Source organism: Trichomycterus rosablanca, chromosome 1 (genome assembly GCF_030014385.1).
Source record: "Trichomycterus rosablanca isolate fTriRos1 chromosome 1, fTriRos1.hap1, whole genome shotgun sequence".
Taxonomy (NCBI): domain Eukaryota; kingdom Metazoa; phylum Chordata; class Actinopteri; order Siluriformes; family Trichomycteridae; genus Trichomycterus; species Trichomycterus rosablanca.
Genome location: NC_085988.1, coordinates 20,894,334 through 20,913,261, shown reverse-complemented (window position 1 = coordinate 20,913,261; position 18,928 = coordinate 20,894,334). Strand labels below are relative to the sequence as shown.

General features: G+C 39.0%; 1 protein-coding gene and 1 long non-coding RNA gene across 2 annotated transcripts; both read left to right on the top strand.

The window, feature by feature from the left end:
* The first annotated feature begins 4,278 nt into the window (after window positions 1–4,278).
* LOC134312529 (uncharacterized) lies at window positions 4,279–5,853 on the top strand. Its single transcript, XM_062994572.1, has 3 exons — window positions 4,279–5,030; window positions 5,520–5,638; window positions 5,719–5,853. The coding sequence occupies exons 1-3, from the start codon at window positions 4,292–4,294 to the stop codon at window positions 5,851–5,853; spliced, it is 993 nt and encodes a 330-aa protein (XP_062850642.1). The 5' UTR covers window positions 4,279–4,291.
* A 127-nt stretch (window positions 5,854–5,980) lies between these two features.
* Window positions 5,981–8,436, top strand: LOC134319592 (uncharacterized). The gene is made up of 7 exons (XR_010013543.1): window positions 5,981–6,048; window positions 6,902–6,990; window positions 7,070–7,175; window positions 7,245–7,350; window positions 7,710–7,783; window positions 7,991–8,095; window positions 8,209–8,436. It is a non-coding gene; the product is annotated as an uncharacterized LOC134319592 (long non-coding RNA).
* The last annotated feature ends 10,492 nt before the right edge of the window (window positions 8,437–18,928 follow it).

Here is an 18,928-nt window from a genome sequence, read left to right as displayed (position 1 = left end):
CAGTGATGCTGGTGATGTATTTAACTGTTGTCATTATGTAGAACAAGTTTAACCTATGAAACAGTCCATCAAACTAACAACACAGGGGGGGAACACATTTACCTGGAGACCTGGGGAATATGGTTCCCCACATGTATATCACTGTGTGTGTAATTATAAAACACTACAGTGATGCTGGTGATGTATTTAACTGTTGTCATTATGTAGAACAAGTTTAACCTATGAAACAGTCCATCAAACTAACAACACAGGGGGGGGAACACATTTACCTGGAGACCTGGGGAATATGGTTCCCCACATGTATATCACTGTGTGTGTAATGATAAAACACTACAGTGATGCTGGTGATGTATTTAACTGTTGTCATTATGTAGAACAAGTTTAACCTATAGATCAGTCCATTACACTAACAACACAAGGGGGAACACATTTACCTGGAGGCCTGGGGAATATGGTTCCCTCTAATTTAGATCGCTCGTTTTGCCTGAATGTTTGCGAAGTGTTCTGAGGTAAGTTTTGCTGTTTTTCTGGCGTTGTTTGTTAAAAATATTTAAATGACATTCATTAATCATGAGTTAAATATGATTATTGCCACTCTACTGTAAATGTTTTATTATGTCATGTCAACTTTTAACTTAAATTACACGTACCATAGGTAAAACTTTTCTGAGTGCGTAGCTAACTGCTAAATAGAAATATAAACACTTTAAATGAGATTACAATTGTTCATTTTCTTTTATATGTCAGTATGGATCCGACTCAGTACCAAACATTATTAATTTACAAAATTACTGGAAAATACCCAGAGTGTCAAACAAAGGCTGAAAAGTACGTCATTCGACGACGCGCACACCAGTACGTTGTCGAGGGTAAGACTTGCTGTTTAACTTATTTGTAGTTTGTATATATCTGACAATACGTATCCGACGTATTAGAATGGAGCCCCTAAAGGCCCGTAAGGTGATATTTTCAATATTTATCTTTTCCACACAACATAATTTACTATATATTCATGTTTGTAAATAATGAAATAACACAGTCACAATACAATAAACCACAAACGTAAATATTAAATCATTTAATCTATACTGAGTTAATGTCTTTGATCAGGTTACAGTATAAAAAAAATACTGTTAAACGGCATTTAAACTACAATTGTATTATGTTCATTTTAAGTGCCTGCTGATTTTAAATTTGTTTAACTTTCTTATTATTCTGCAATATTAAAGACCAGCTAAGATACACCATAATATGCACAATAATTTATATTAAAATAGAAATAATGTGTTCACAAGATGAAAAAGTCACCTTTTAGGACTTCAGGGGCTTCATATATTAGCATATAGTCTTATTAGAGTGAAAACATTCATGTTAGGGTTGCAGATGTATGTCCAGTTTTCAGCATTAATTAAAAATATTTTACTGCTAATATAAATTGTGAATTACTGTCAAACCCAACATAATATACTTTATTATACTGTAGATGGAGTACTGTTTTATGTGCGCCATAAGGGCACAGAAAAACAGCTAAAAATAAATGTGGTCAGAGGTGCTGAAGAAGCTGACAGAATTTTTAAAGAATTTCATGCCAGCGAGACAGGTGGGCATAGTGGCAAAGAGAAGACAGCACATGCCATTTCTATCAGATATTATTGGCCTGGAATGACAATTGACATCGAAAACTGGGTGAGTTTACTGATACATTGTTACTTTTAATATTTATAACAGTGCAGGTTCCATAAACAGATATTAAGAATGAAAAAAACTTTTTTTTCTACCTATTTGCTGATTAAACAGTGCTCTGAATGCCAGGCGAGTAGACCCATCAAACTCCAGGAACAGTACACTCCAATAATAGTGTGTTTTTTCTATTATTATTATTATTATTATTATTAGTACTAGTAGCAGTGTATTTTACAAATGTGTTCCAAATAATTAATTGCCTAAATTGTTTGTGTAGGTAAATGAACCATGGGAGTTAATAGGCATGGATTTGATTGGCAAGTTGTCAATGACCTCCACTGGAAATCAATACATTTGTGTCCTCATTGACTACTTCACAAAGTGGGTAGAGGCTTATCCACTTGCCTCCAAAACAGCAGAGGAAGTTTCAATGATCATTGTTAAAACATTTTATCGTTTTGGGGCACCAAAAAGGATACTCACAGACCAAGGCAGGGAGTTTGTTAATCAGGTTTGCATTTGCATTTACTTAACAGTTCACTTTCTTCATATAGTTGTTGCTGTCATTGTACTTATCATTTTATTATGACAATAAATATATATTTTTTTCAGATCAACAAAGAAGTTTGTGAATTGTTTGGGATCAAACGCAGCCTTTGTTCACCATACCATCCACAGACTAATGGGTTAGTGGAAAGAATGAATGGCACAATACAGCGGTAAGTTTAGTATACATGGATTTTGCACATATTTTATTGCAGATTGTAGTCCATCTGTTTCTCTGCATAATTGGTTTCATAAGTTGGTCTGTCCTCCAGCCCTTTCATCTAAGGCTAGTATGTCATGTATGGTTAAGCATTATTTGGGTGGTGGAGCTCTGTACAACGGTGACACCGTGGAGCTTTTAAACAAATCTGTATCACGGTTGGGTTGAGAATAGTCCACCAAACCAAAGCTATCCAGCTAACAGATCCATTAGTCCAGGCACTGACCAGTTACTGACTATATATAACTATACATGAGCAAGGTAAACCAACAAGAATAGTGTGGTCACAAATTTTACAGTCTGCCCAATATCCCAACAACACTGCTGTGCCTGATACACTCATATCAGTTTAACAAACATTAACATGCTACAAACAGGTCAGAGTCACTGATGTCTTGTGAATGCTCCACCACCCAACAATACCTGCTCAGTGGTGGTCCTGTGGATGGGTATGAACTATGATAAAACAGCCAAACACATAAGACAGATAAAGAGACTATTGACTAGTAATTAAATATGTACAATAAACACCTGTGTTAAATGGACCTGATGAAATTGATAATTAGTGTATGTAAGTGGTATCCATGATTAATAAAGTGTTTTACAGCACTTCAATAAAGCACTGTTTTGCTTCACTTGTACATTATGTTGCAGAAAGAGCAAAGTACTACAAAACTACACCAGCAAAAAACTAGTGAGCTGTTGCCATATACCTTCAATGTAGTATTTGTGTTTCAGAACCCTTGGGAAGCTGTGCAAGGACAAACCACAAATATGGGACAGATATCTTGATGCAGTGCTGTTCAATGTCAGAACCAAAAAACAACTGACTACACAGTATTCACCATTCTACCTAATGTTTGGAAGAGAGGCACGCTACTTCTCTGAAGTACCTGAATCTTTCAGTGTAAGTTTATTCACTGTGGTAACTTTTTTCAATGATATTCATGACTGTGCAGAAGTCTTAAGTATATAGTATATATATGTTGTGTTTAGTACAAATATTGTTATAGACATTTATTTTATGAATCCTGCTTTATCGAGTCCGTACAAAAACATTTTAGATTTACAAATATTATAAATAATAATTATAATAATAATAATAGTAATGTTACAGAAAAAAATTGTATGTCAGTAAAGAAAGCAATCTACTAAATGAGATTAAAAAAAGGAAGAAGCAAGTGTGACAGTCAATACCTCCAGAAAAACTGATCATCTAATTCCTTAATAAAACTGTATCATCTTAACCTGGGACGACTATTTAACAAAAAAGCAAAGTGTAGTCACACCTAATCCAAACTTTCTTTAGTTTATTACTGTTTACTGTTTGCTCATTGTGGTGTTTTTTTTTTTTTCAAATATTAAAAACTTTTTTACTATTTATTTGCATGTGCCTAAGACTTTTGCATAGTACTGTATTTGTACCTGTATTTATAGCTGCATTCCAATTTAGGGGCTGCATCCTTTGGCGGCTGCATTTGAGGAACAGTTGCATCACAGCTGCATGACTAGGCTGTCCCATTTCAAAAAGCTTCCTACTTTTCCATGACAATGAAGGATCCAGTGGGTGGATCTTTCGCTAGTCAACATTTGCCAAGGTTCATTGCATGCCAGTGATGCAAACAAGAAATCCTATTTCTATTTGGCCTTTCTAGGATGTAGCCCCTGAATTTGGACACAGCTTATACCTTGTTTAAATATTTTTTTATATCACAGTTTGTACAAATAGAATTTACTTTTATTGCCTAGGTCAATCAAACAGTGGAAGATGTACTTCAGGCAGAGATAGTCCTGTCTGCCATACAGTTGCAGGACCAAGTATATGAGGCAGTAAAGAAAAATATGCAAGCCTCAAGGGACAAAATAAAAGCCAAAAAGCAAGCTTCCAGGGCTGCAGCTCACACTTTTGTTCCTGGGGAAAAGGTGCTGAGGAGAAACATCAGAAGTCAGCAGAGGAAAGGAGGGAAGTTAGAGAGAGATTTTCTGGGACCCTTCACAATTACCTCTTTACAAGGCAAAAGTGCTAATTTAGTAAATGCTGAAGGTGGGAAATTCACAAAAATTAGTCTGGATCACTTGATTCCAGTTGTGGAGGAAGTAGCTCGAATTCCCCACAGACTCAAAATGTTAGACTCAAAAAGTTCAGCACCTCCAGTAGAAAGCACAGCACATTTGGTCCTTAGCACAGCCCCTTCAGTCCCAAGCACAGCACCTCTGGTCCCAGATACAGACTCTCCAGGCCAAGGCACAGAATCTCTAGTTCCAGGCACAGCATCTCCAGCCCAAAGCACAGCATCTCTAGTTCCAGGCACAGATTTTCCAGTCCAAAGCACAGCATCTCCAGTCCCAGGCACAGAATCTCTAGTTCCAGGCACAGATTTTCCAGTCCAAAGCACAGCATCTCCAGTCCCAGGCACAGCATCTCCAGTCCCAGGCACAGAACCTCCAGTCCAAGAATCTCCCGTCCCAGACACAGAATCTCCCATCCCAGACACAGAATCTCCAGTCCCAGGCACAGCACCACTGGTCCCAAGCACAGCCAGTGCTCAATCTATCACATGTTACAGTGATCTTGAGAATAGTAAGTTGATTTATAAAAATAGTACTAATGTTAATAAAGTACTGCATAAAAAAATATCATTTTTAATGACCTTTTGTCACAAAGGGGCAGTCGTAGGCTTGTGTTTAAGGAACCAACCTTGCGACCGGAAGGTCCGCGGTTCGATTCCCGGTGCCGCCAAGTCATGATACGGCTGAAGTGCCCTTGGGCAAGGCACCTAACCCCGCTCCCCGGGCGCTGTGGAGGCTGCTCACCGCTCCGGGCATGTGTGCCCACTTCACTAGTGTGTGTGTGTGTGTGTGTGTGTGTGTGTGTTTCACTGCATGGATGGGTTACATGCGGAGGACCAATTCTTCTGTGTGCAAGCAGAATAGCAAATAGATCACTTTCATACTGTGTATTTAAAATACTTTCTTTGCTGAGAAATGTAGCTAACTTATGTACATTTTCCAGTTCTGAACAAAAAAATCTTGGGATTAATGTTATTTATCTCTTTCATAACTTTGGCAGTCATCAGTGCAGTTTGGTCTGGTAGAAGTGATTGTGTCCTGATGGCCAAAATTGGACCATATAAAATCTTTGAGACGGACATAGCACACCTTGGACCTGGCAGAGAATTGGAGAGCGAGGTACAATATTCTTTCAGTCTATAAAATATCATATAAAAAAAAAATAAAAAAAATGTTTATTCTGTTTGATTTTTCGAAAGGTTATTAATTCATACATTTTTACACTGGTGAGGAAGCATAACCAGGAGCACGAGGGCAAGGCTTACATGATTGACACCTTTGCAATGACCAAAATATGGCAAGGGTCATATCAAATGCTAAAAAAGGTATGGTAATTTCAAACTGAGTCTATGTAGGTTTTTATAAAACATTTTCCTAATCTAATTTCAAATGTGTTTATTGAGCTATATTGCTTGTATTCTTTATTGCTTTTATTAATCTGTTTTTTTATTATTCAACTTCAGTGTGATCCAAGCCAATATAAGGTTCTTTTGGGTGTCATAAATGAACATAATCACTGGACTATTGCTGTGAGTATCCATAAATACACCTCACATTAATAGTAACTGGGAAACAAACCTGATTAAATCTGTAACAAATGGATTTCTGAAAGTCTAAGTACACTGCTGTCAGGGTACCCACTAACCCAGCATCTGCTGCATCACACCTCCCTCACTCCTATTCCCCAGTCTAATGATTTCACCTGCCTTCCTTTCTGTAGGCCTTAGCCACTTCCTCCTGCATCAGATTCACATATTCTCACCTCTTTTTATTTCTTCTATTCTTCTGTCGGTTTTTGTTTGTTTACTCTCTGCACCCTCTTAGTAGCTTCCTGTGCTACCATCCAGCATTCCTGCCTCTCAGATGTCCCATTTTGTAGGAGGCTTGTATTTGCACTCTCACCCGTTTCTTCTTTCAAACTTTTCTGAGTCCCTGTTTTTTCTAATAACGTCCTTTGCTGCACCTTACCTGCATTCGTCTCCATTCCAGCAAATCAACTGCAGTTCTTTAAGCAAGGACGGAAAAAGGTGCAGGTAAAACTTGTTAAACACAATTATGACTCAAGATTCTTTCTTAAGACCATTTCTAGCTCTACTTAGACCCACTATGCACCTCTTTGAAAATTTGTGTTTACACTTCTTTTTTGCATATTAGTAAAGAAAGCAATGTAACAGACCACCCTTTAGGCAAAAAATATATTATAATTGCCTACAAAAAAAGGAGCCAGTCAGAGCACCCAGAAGAACTGTGGCAGATTCCCCCAGATGCTCATTAAAAGATTTGACACACCAATGAGTAAAACATCTTTTTATAAACACTGCCAAAGAAGCATGTTTTGGTATGCACAAACTAATGTACACGTTGTGAATTGTTCGTTTTTAGGCCATTTATCCATCTAAAAAGAAAACATTGTTTTTGGATCCCCTGGGAGAGTCCCAAAAAAAAGTAAACAAGTGCCTGGAAACCACAAGGTAACGAATTGTAAGCAGCACTTTTAGTATGTTGGCTGTGGGAATAATTGAAATCTTACATAAATCAGTGTTTTTATAGAGCCTTTATGAGGAATAGAGGATGCAAAGTTTCAAGGTGGACGTGTGACACTGTTCCTCACCCAATGCAACGTGATGGCACATCTTGTGGTGTTTTTGTATGCAAGGTAAGCATAACTTAAATCATTTGGCTGTAATAAACGTATAACGCTATTATAATTTTAAACACTTTTAAGTTTGCAGAACAAATCCTGATAGAACAGCCTATCAGCTTCTCAAATGCAGAAAAGGCAGTTAACCTCTTTAGGAAAAAAATTGCAGTGACCTTAATACAGGAATCAGGTAAATGCTGCTGATGGAACTGTTACAGTTATGAAATGGTTATGAAGTTCATTTTTCATTTGATCAGTGCATTACATATTGACAAAAAATGAAAAATGTTGTTCTGTATGTTTAAGCAGACTGTATTTTATATTACTATTAATTAATTAACGAGAGTATGGGCATCTAATGCCAAAATTTGGTAATTCCAATTAGTCTTTTGACTTATTTGTGACTCTTATTAGTTATAAAAATGACAATTATTTAAGATAGATTTAAAAACAATTATGTTATTATGGATGCTATTGACAGTTGTAAAATGTATATACTCTAAAATGGATCCAGTCTGGAGCTGATTTATAGTCTATACAATTTTGTAGAAGATTTGAGTGATCTTTGTCGATTCTGTGGGGAAGACATCAACCTAAGTGATCCAGGGCTGACACCTGCATGGGTAATGAGACATTTCTGTTTTAAAGGTTTAAAAAAAAAGTTTAAGAACAAAAAAGAAATAGTAATAATGCCTTAATTTTATTGCCTTTTTCATTGCACTATGCTTGTACACTACAAGTAATTGACTTGTAATTGAGAAGTCTAATGTAACCATAAAACTATTTTGTGACATTTTATTTATCAATTGAAGGACTGTGTCATTATTTAGATTGCCTGTGATGGATGTGACAGATGGTACCACCAGTCATGTGTTGGCAACCCACCAGTAGATGAAGATTTTTACTGTCCTGCATGCACTGAAGATTAGACCAAGGTTAACTGGGACATTATTTATAAAAAGTTTGCTTGTTGCTGTATTTTATTTTATGTTGCTCTTTTAGTATATTTAAAAAGTAGATAGTAAATTAATTATTCATTTCTGTTTAGTAACTGCTTTATCCTGGTCATGGCCGTGGTGGATTCAGAACTGTTCCTGGGGAAATTGGACGTACGGCAGGAGTGCACTGTGGATGGGATGCTAGTCATTCCCAGGGCACCATCCACAAATAAATTTGCACATTTCAGATTTTATTTAATTTAGATTTTAAAGAATTATTTTTATTGAGTTATAAATATGTTATTTTTTCAAGTATTTCAGTTTTACTTTGCAGTGAGGTGGATTTCTTTATTATATATTTGAATAATTGTAATATATGCATAATTTAGTTAACACTAATTTCTAATACAAATATTTTGTTCTTAAAATGTGTGTGCCTGTAGTTTGCAATAAAAAAAGAATAATCACACAGTGATATACATGTGGGGAACCATATTCCCCAGGTCTCCAGGTAAATCTGTTCCCCCCTGTGTTGTTAGTATAATGGACTGATCTATAGGTTAAACTTGTTCTACATACTGACAACACGTAAATACATCACCAGCATCACTGTAGTGTTTTATAATTACACCCACAGTGATATACATGTGGGGAACCATTTTTTCCAGGTCTCCAGGTAAATGTGTTCCCCCCTGTGTTGTTAGTATAATGGACTGATCTATAGGTTAAACTTGTTCTACATAATAACAACAGTTAAATACATCACCAGCATCACTGTAGTGTTTTATAAATACACACACAGTGATATACATGTGGGGAACCATATTCCCCAGGTCTCCAGGTAAATGTGTTCCCCCCTGTGTTTTAGTGTAATGGACTGATCTATAGGTTAAACTTGTTCTACATAATGACAACAGTTAAATACATCACCAGCATCACTGTAGTGTTTTATAATTACACCCACAGTGATATACATGTGGGGAACCATATTCCCCAGGTCTCCAGGTAAATCTGTTCCCCCCTGTGTTGTTAGTATAATGGACTGATCTATAGGTTAAACTTGTTCTACATACTGACAACACGTAAATACATCACCAGCATCACTGTAGTGTTTTATAATTACACCCACAGTGATATACATGTGGGGAACCATATTCCCCAGGTCTCCAGGTAAATGTGTTCCCCCCCTGTGTTGTTAGTATAATGGACTGATCTATAGGTTAAACTTGTTCTACATAATAACAACAGTTAAATACATCACCAGCATCACTGTAGTGTTTTATAAATACACACACAGTGATATACATGTGGGGAACCATATTCCCCAGGTCTCCAGGTAAATGTGTTCCCCCCTGTGTTTTAGTGTAATGGACTGATCTATAGGTTAAACTTGTTCTACATAATGACAACAGTTAAATACATCACCAGCATCACTGTAGTGTTTTATCATTACACACACAGTGATATACATGTGGGGAACCATATTCCCCAGGTCTCCAGGTAAATCTGTTCCCCCCTGTGTTGTTAGTATAATGGACTGATCTATAGGTTAAACTTGTTCTACATACTGACAACACGTAAATACTTCACCAGCATCACTGTAGTGTTTTATAATTACACCCACAGTGATATACATGTGGGGAACCATTTTTTCCAGGTCTCCAGGTAAATGTGTTCCCCCCTGTGTTGTTAGTATAATGGACTGATCTATAGGTTAAACTTGTTCTACATACTGTTTGTTAATTTTAAAATCACATGGATGCAGTTTGTGAAGTTTAAATGAACGAGAGATCACCATGAATGAAACTGTTCTTGAAAGTAAATGGTAGTGCAGCTGAGATGAGTAACCTTAAATAATAACACAGACTACTTATTGTCCTGTACCATATAGTTTATTTGTATGTGCACCAAAACTTTATCTTGTGTGACAAAACGAGAAGAAACAAACTAGTGTGTGAATAAGAGCATGTCCTGTATTAGGATTTATTTACAAATAAATCTGACACGTTAATTCTAGTTGATTGACAGCAAGGCTGAAGACGAACGCAGTGTGAAAACCTCTGACTTGCGGTGGAGCAATAAAACCTCTGACAGTAGTTCATTCAATACTTTAAAGTATGTATTTAATCACAAACTACCTAACATACAACATGAAATGTGAAAAGAACATACCGCTATAAATACATATTCCAAAAAACCGATGCTCAACGAAGCGACTGAAAAAAACGTCATGATTTTAAACGTCATGATTTTTGCACATGCGCGTTAAAGGGGAAACAGGGGGAACTGAATTCTCCGTAACACCGGCGCTAGGGGGGGGGGGGGGGGGGGGCTGAGGGGGGCATTGCCCCCCCCCAAATTGTGTCTTTGCCCCCCCAAGCACAATGCAAGCAACGGCTATTTTTAAAATTATCTCTGAACCAATCACAAAAATGCATTTTGTTTTACAGTGTGAAGATATTTCCTTGCTTATTCCTGATTGGCTCTTTGAGTCATATAAAAATCGGCAGACTGCCCCAAACAGTTCAGTTCGGCAGTATATGTTCTGTTAGTGTGAGCGAGAGGCAGGTATACTGGTAAACACTTTTTTTACAGAATTAGTATTCTTTTGTTTTCTTTATATTTTAATTTCCCAATAATATAAATATTCTCACTCATTCCTATTTCCACGTTTGAATATTCTCAGTCTGTGTGTAGGTACATTTGTCAGCTTTGACTTAAATTTGTATTAAAGCCTTTCAAGAAATAGAGTTGTTCTATTAGTAATGGCAATTTAATTAAGGTGGCGTATTAAAATGAAATACAATTAGATAATCTTTTTTCTCCATTTACATAATCAACATGTATTTTTTAATCATTGGGTTTTAAGTTTAAGTTCGAAAACATGCATTTTTATTTCTTTACCTCATACATCACTTTAAGCCAGTATCAATAGCTTGGCTGTCATCATTCATGCACAAATCAAGCCTTGAATATATTTCTGGCTTCAAAAACATGACTATCAACATGCCCCCTCATTAGGTTTTACTGCCCCCCAAGCAAAGCAGTCTAGAACCGGGGCTGATGTACTACATCCATTCATGTATTCACTTATTCATTCATTCAACCAGGGTGACATATGTCCTATTTTTCCCGGTGCTTCTCTAATTTTAACTTCTCACAAGTAAAAATTCACTGATGAATTACAGAATAAATCTGTGTTTTTGTCTCGGTAAGGTTTCTTGGGAAGCAGAATGCATGACATGCAAAGCTGGCATGTACATGTCAGTATCAAATAAAAAAAATGCTGTTACTGCTGCAGAGGGAGTTTTTGCATTTCACACCACAAAGCATCACAACAGCTACAAATCAATGGACTGCATATCTGCCTTGATTCTGAAACAGCGTAAACATTTCCAAATGCTCGTTATTGTCAACGCTGTGATAGCACCACATTCTGTCGAAATAGCTCTACTGATGAACTATTTAGTACGTTGTTATTATTGTTTAGGGCTAAACGCAGAATTGAAAGTAATAAGATTATCTGACCATGCACAGCCACAAGGTGATATTATACCATGCACAGCCACATGTTAACATCTTGAAATGCATTTGACTTCTCAGTGCTTAACCTTAAATAGATTGATGCAAGGACTGTAAATATGTATCAAGGTTTGAGTTTACCTTTTTCTATGCTGGTGTCTAGACAGTTTGCATGGCTGCAAAATTAGAGAGTGAGGATGCCAGACTTGCCTGCAGTCCAGATCTGTCTCCCATTACACATGTTGCACATAATAAGCTAAACATGATGACAGCCTTGTTTAGCTGTGCAACCTGAGATCCACAAAATAGAGAATGTAAAAAATTATTATTTCAGAACTGGATCAATTGATGTCTTCAGTCCCAAAATGATCTGGAAACATCGTATCGAATCTCAGCTCTGCCTGCTGGCCAAGGCTGAGCGGCCACATGAACAACGGTTGGCCTGTTGTTCAGATATGTGCGGGACTAAGCCGAATGGGGTCTCTCTCTCATGACTGGTGCAATTACGACCTCTGATGGCTGATTGATGGCGCCTGCACAGAGATGAGAAAAGAGTGCTGTCAGGCAGGGGCGTAACTACCGGGGGTGCAGGGGGGGCAGGTGCACTGGGGCCCATGGCGTGGGGGGGGCCCTCCACGACATGAACTCAATCCTTACCGCACTCATTGGCTGCACTCGCCAGGTCGTTATTATTATATTACAATATCGTAGCAGATTTTGGGAATCTGTGTAACCTGCTTAACGTTACTAGACCTATATATATATACATATATATATACAGTGTATCACAAAAGTGAGTACACCCCTCACATTTCTGCAAATATTTCATTATATATTTTCATGGGACAACACTATAGACATGAAACTTGGATATAACTTAGAGTAGTCAGTGTACAACTTGTATAGCAGTGTAGATTTACTGTCTTCTGAAAATAACTCAACACACAGCCATTAATGTCTAAATGGCTGGCAACATAAGTGAGTACACCCCACAGTGAACATGTCCAAATTGTGCCCAAAGTGTCAATATTTTGTGTGACCACCATTATTATCCAGCACTGCCTTAACCCTCCTGGGCATGGAATTCACCAGAGCTGCACAGGTTGCTACTGGAATCCTCTTCCACTCCTCCATGATGACATCACGGAGCTGGTGAATGTTAGACACCTTGAACTCCTCCACCTTCCACTTGAGGATGCGCCACAGGTGCTCAATTGGGTTTAGTCCATCACCTTTACCTTCAGCTTCCTCAGCAAGGCAGTTGTCATCTTGGAGGTTGTGTTTGGGGTCGTTATCCTGTTGGAAAACTGCCATGAGGCCCAGTTTTCGAAGGGAGGGGATCATGCTCTGTTTCAGAATGTCACAGTACATGTTGGAATTCATGTTTCCCTCAATGAACTGCAGCTCCCCAGTGCCAGCAACACTCATGCAGCCCAAGACCATGATGCTACCACCACCATGCTCGACTGTAGGCAAGATACAGTTGTCTTGGTACTTCTCACCAGGGCGCCGCCACACATGCTGGACACCATCTGAGCCAAACAAGTTTATCTTGGTCTCGTCAGACCACAGGGCATTCCAGTAATCCATGTTCTTGGACTGCTTGTCTTCAGCAAACTGTTTGCGGGCTTTCTTGTGCGTCAGCTTCCTTCTGGGATGACGACCATGCAGACCGAGTTGACCGAGTGTGCGGCGTATGGTCTGAGCACTGACAGGCTGACCTCCCACGTCTTCAACCTCTGCAGCAATGCTGGCAGCACTCGTGTCTATTTTTTAAAGCCAACCTCTGGATATGACGCCGAACACGTGGACTCAACTTCTTTGGTCGACCCTGGCGAAGCCTGTTCCGAGTGGAACCTGTCCTGGAAAACCGCTGTATGACCTTGGCCACCATGCTTTAGCTCAGTTTCAGGGTGTTAGCAATCTTCTTATAGCCCAGGCCATCTTTGTGGAGAGCAACAATTCTATTTCTCACATCCTCAGAGAGTTCTTTGCCATGAGGTGCCATGTTGAATATCCAGTGGCCAGTATGAGAGAATTGTACCCAAAACACCAAATTTAACAGCCCTGCTCCCCATTTACACCTGGGACCTTGACACATGACACCAGGGAAGGACAACGACACATTTGGGCACAATTTGGACATGTTCACTGTGGGGTGTACTCACTTATGTTGCCAGCCATTTAGACATTAATGGCTATGTGTTGAGTTATTTTCAGAAGACAGTAAATCTACACTGCTATACAAGCTGTACACTGACTACTCTAAGTTATATCGAAGTTTCATGTCTATAGTGTTGTCCCATGAAAAGATATAATGAAATATTTGCAGAAATGTGAGGGGTGTACTCACTTTTGTGATACACTGTATATATATACAGTCCCTGACAGAAGTTCTGTCGCTTATCCATGTTGTGGAAACAAAAGCTTATAACCTGACTTTAAATTCATCCATTGGTTTTAGAAATGACTCATATGAAAGCTGAAACCCTCCCAAATGAGGTTTAATTTACGAAAATAAATTTGCTTCACTGCAGAAATATTGATCATTTAATGAACACAGAAAGGTCAGATTTTGGCAAGACAAAAGTTTTGTCGCCCACAGAAAGTAATGTGAAAATCAGACAAATAATTTACTTCAAATACAAAGATATGTTTCATAACATTGGTGAATGAAGTTGTGGTGCTATTAGAGCCATATTTAATATGTTGTGTGACTTCCATGAGCTTTAAGGACTGCATCCATGTGGTTCGACAATGATTCATACAATTTATTGATGAAGTCATCAGGAATAGCAAAGAAGTTCATCAAGATTCTTTGGTTTTGTCTTCCAAGCTTCCTCTTTCATCCTACCCCAAACATGCTCAATGATGTTCATGTCTGGTGACTGGGCTGGCCAGTCCTGGAGCACCTTGATCATCTTTGCCTTGAGGAACTTTGATGTAGAGATGGATGTATGAGATGGAGCACCATCCTGCTGCAAAATTTGACCCCTTTTATGATTGGGAATGTAAGAGGTAGCTAATACTTCTTGATATTTTAGGCTATTGATATTGTCTTCCACCTTGCAAATGTTTCGCACACCCCCATACTGAATGTAACCCCAGACCATGATCTTTCCACCACCAAACTTAACAGTTTTCTGGGTGAATCTTGGATCCATACGGGCTCCAGTAGGTCTCCTGCAGTATTTGCGGCGGCTGTGGTGTAATTCAACTGAAGATTCATCTGAGAAATCCACCTTCTGCCACTTTTCCAGCGTCCATCCGTTTAGCAGGCTGTGGGCCTTTTGTTTAGTGCTGGCTTCTGGGCACTGATTCGACCATGGAGGCCATTTCGAGACAGAATCCTACAAACTGTTCTAGTTGACACAGGGACTTGAGGTGACCAGGCCTGGTGGAGCTCTGCTGCAGTGGAAGAGGGGCTGGCTTTGGATTTTCTAACCAACAAACATTCGTCCTTAGCATTTGTCTTGCGGGGTCTGCCGGACCTGGGCTTGTCAAAAACATCTCCAGTCTCTTCAAATCTTTTTTTAATTCTTTGTACTTGACGCTGAGACACATTAAAGGTGCCAGCCACCTCTGCAGTGGATCTGGTCTTCAGCCTCTTGATAATCAAGGCTTTGGTCGCAGGGTGGCTTTTTGGCATGTTGTCAGAGGTGAAGTTGCAGTTCAAGTGAAGGTCTGGGGTGCTGGGGTTCTTCTTATACACACCCACTAATTAACCGATCAATTAGTGAGCACAGGTGAGGCTGTAAACTAGGATTGGGTGCATTATATGACAAGGCGACAAAACTTTTGTCTTGCCAAAATCTGACCTTTCTGTGTTCATTAAATGATCAATATTTCTGCAGTGAAGCAAATTTATTTTCGTGAATTAAACCTCATTTGGGAGGGTTTCAGCTTTCATATGAGTCATTTCTAAAACCAATGGATGAATTTAAAGTCAGGTTATAAGCTTTTGTTTCCACAACAGGGATAAGCGACAGAACTTCTGTCAGGGACTGTATGCATATATGCATATATATATGCATCTTGTCACCTACACTTTGACGAGTGCAGTGAGCTCAGCGTTGTATACAGAGAGACACACCCAGAGAGCAGTTGCGTAACTAGGAGCTCATGGGCCCAAGTGCAAAAAAAATAAATAATTGGGCCCCTTCAACAAATATATATATATATATATATATATATATATATACAGTGTATCACAAAAGTGAGTACACCCCTCACATTTCTGCAGATATTTAAGTATATCTTTTCATGGGACAACACTGACAAAATGACACTTTGACACAATGAAAAGTAGTCTGTGTGCAGCTTATATAACAGTGTAAATTTATTCTTCCCTCAAAATAACTCAATATACAGCCATTAATGTCTAAACCACCGGCAACAAAAGTGAGTACACCCCTAAGAGACTACACCCCTAAATGTCCAAATTGAGCACTGCTTGTCATTTTCCCTCCAAAATGTCATGTGACTTGTTAGTGTTACTAGGTCTCAGGTGTGCATAGGGAGCAGGTGTGTTCAATTTGGTAGTACAGCTCTCACACTCTCTCATACTGGTCACTGAAAGTTCCAACATGGCACCTCATGGCAAAGAACTCTCTGAGGATCTTAAAAGACGAATTGTTGCGCTACATGAAAATGGCCAAGGCTACAAGAAGACTGCCAACACCCTGAAACTGAGCTGCAGCACAGTGGCCAAGATCATCCAGCGTTTTAAAAGAGCAGGGTCCACTCAGAACAGACCTCGCGTTGGTCGTCCAAAGAAGCTGAGTGCACGTGCTCAGCGTCACATCCAACTGCTGTCTTTGAAAGATAGGCGCAGGAGTGCTGTCAGCATTGCTGCAGAGATTGAAAAGGTGGGGGGTCAGCCTGTCAGTGCTCAGACCATACGCCGCACACTACATCAAATTGGTCTGCATGGCTGTCACCCCAGAAGGAAGCCTCTTCTGAAGTCTCTACACAAGAAAGCCCGCAAACAGTTTGCTGAAGACATGTCAACAAAGGACATGGATTACTGGAACCATGTCCTATGGTCTGATGAGACCAAGATTAATTTGTTTGGTTCAGATGGTCTCAAGCATGTGTGGCGGCAATCAGGTGAGGAGTACAAAGATAAGTGTGTCATGCCTACAGTCAAGCATGGTGGTGGGAATGCCATGGTCTGGGGCTGCATGAGTGCAGCAGGTGTTGGGGAGTTACATTTCATTGAGGGACACATGAACTCCAATATGTACTGTGAAATACTGAAGCAGAGCATGATCCCCTACTCCGGAAACTGGGTCGCAGGGCAGTGTTCCAGCATGATAATGACCCCAAACACACCTCTAAGACGACCACTGCTTTATTGAAGAGGCTGAGGGTAAAGGTGATGGACTGGCCAAGCATGTCTCCAGACCTAAACCCAATAGAACATCTTTGGGGCATCCTCAAGCGGAAGGTGGAGGAGCGCAAAGTCTCGAATATCCGCCAGCTCCATGATGTCGTCATGGAGGAGTGGAAAAGCATTCCAGTGGCAACCTGTGAAGCTCTGGTAAACTCCATGCCCAGGAGAGTTAAGGCAGTTCTGGGAAATAATGCTGGCCACACAAAATATTGACACTTTAGGAACTTTCACTAAGGGGTGTACTCACTTTTGTTGCCAGTGGTTTAGACATTAATGGCTGTATATTGAGTTATTTTGAGGGAAGAATAAATTTACACTGTTATATAAGCTGCACACAGACTACTTTTCATTGTGTCAAAGTGTCATTTTGTCAGTGTTGTCCCATGAAAAGATATACTTAAATATCTGCAGAAATGTGAGGGGTGTACTCACTTTTGTGATACACTGTATATATATATATTTATATATATTTTTTTTTTGCACTGGGGCCCATGAGCTCCTAGTTACGCCACGCCACCAAGGGTAGGTGATAAGATGCATACTGCATGTTGCCCACGTGTCGGAGGGGGTGTGGGTTAGCTTTGTTCTCCTCAATCAGAGCGGGGATCGACATTGGTGGAGAGAAAGCATGACGCAATCGTGCAATTGGACTCGCTAAAAAGGGAGAAAAAGGGGAGAAAATGCATAAAGAAAAATATATATCAAAAAAGGCATATGTTTATAGAGAATAAATCAAAACAATACAATTAATTAGGAAAAACATAGGCTTTATATTGTTATCTATTATCAGTTTCATACAGGATTGATGATAATTTGCAAATTGCTCTTTTATTATATTAGCATTATACATACTGTCCCAAATTGTATGAGGTTGTACATACCTAGGGTTTAAAAATACTGTTACTAGTAAATATTCAGTACAACAGTATGTGGTTTAAAAAGCTGTGCTACTAAATAAATCAGTAAGAATATGATTTTAAAAATCAAAACAGACATCGTGCTCAACACACGTTTGAGCTAACATGGTTACCAACAGTGGGGGCTTCTAAATTTACATATTCATGAATTTTCATAAATATTAAATATTGATGTTTTATTGAGGGTAGAACTTGTAGAACGTACAAAAGTTATTCTGGCAACACAGAAAATTAAGTATTCTGAATAATTCAGGTGATTTATTAGCCTAAATAAGTACCAGCGTTACCAATTTAGATCACCAGAGTGTACTGTTGCTTTCTCTAGTATGTGAGTGTTCATGTCAGACGACAATTGGGTGCCTGACATTTGTTTACCTCTACTGTAGTAGCTTGGTGGCATGACAGAGTCATTAATTCATTTATTAATTAATTGTCATCTTATGTCAACTATGACATATTAATATACTAAATACAGTATAAAAAATTGTAAAATAAACACTTTTTAACAGTATGGCTTAGTTGTCTGTGATAATGCCCCCATCCAAACCCTTTGCAGTTCTCCTCTGGGATGCCTCAACACAAAATTTTGTTGTGTCTATGTTTGTTTGTTTATTAGGATTTTAACGTCATGTTCTACACTCTTTGGTTACATTCATGACAGAAACTGAAGTCCCTCATTACACAAGATTCATCAGTTCACAAGGTTATATCAAACACAGTCATGGACAATGTTGTATCTCCAATTCACCTCACTTGCATGTCTTTGGACTGTGGGAGGTAACCGGAGCACCCGGAGAAAGGACCCGGACCGCCCTACCAGTGGATCGAACCCAGGACCTTCTTGCTGTGAGGCAACAGTGCTACCCACCTAGCCACCATGCCACAGCTATGAAAATTTGTGACTATTCAGTTTAGGCACTGATGTTGGAAGGCAGTTGATGTTTTAAATGTATCCCAGAAGTGTTCATTAAGGTTAAGGTCAGGGCTCTGCATAGC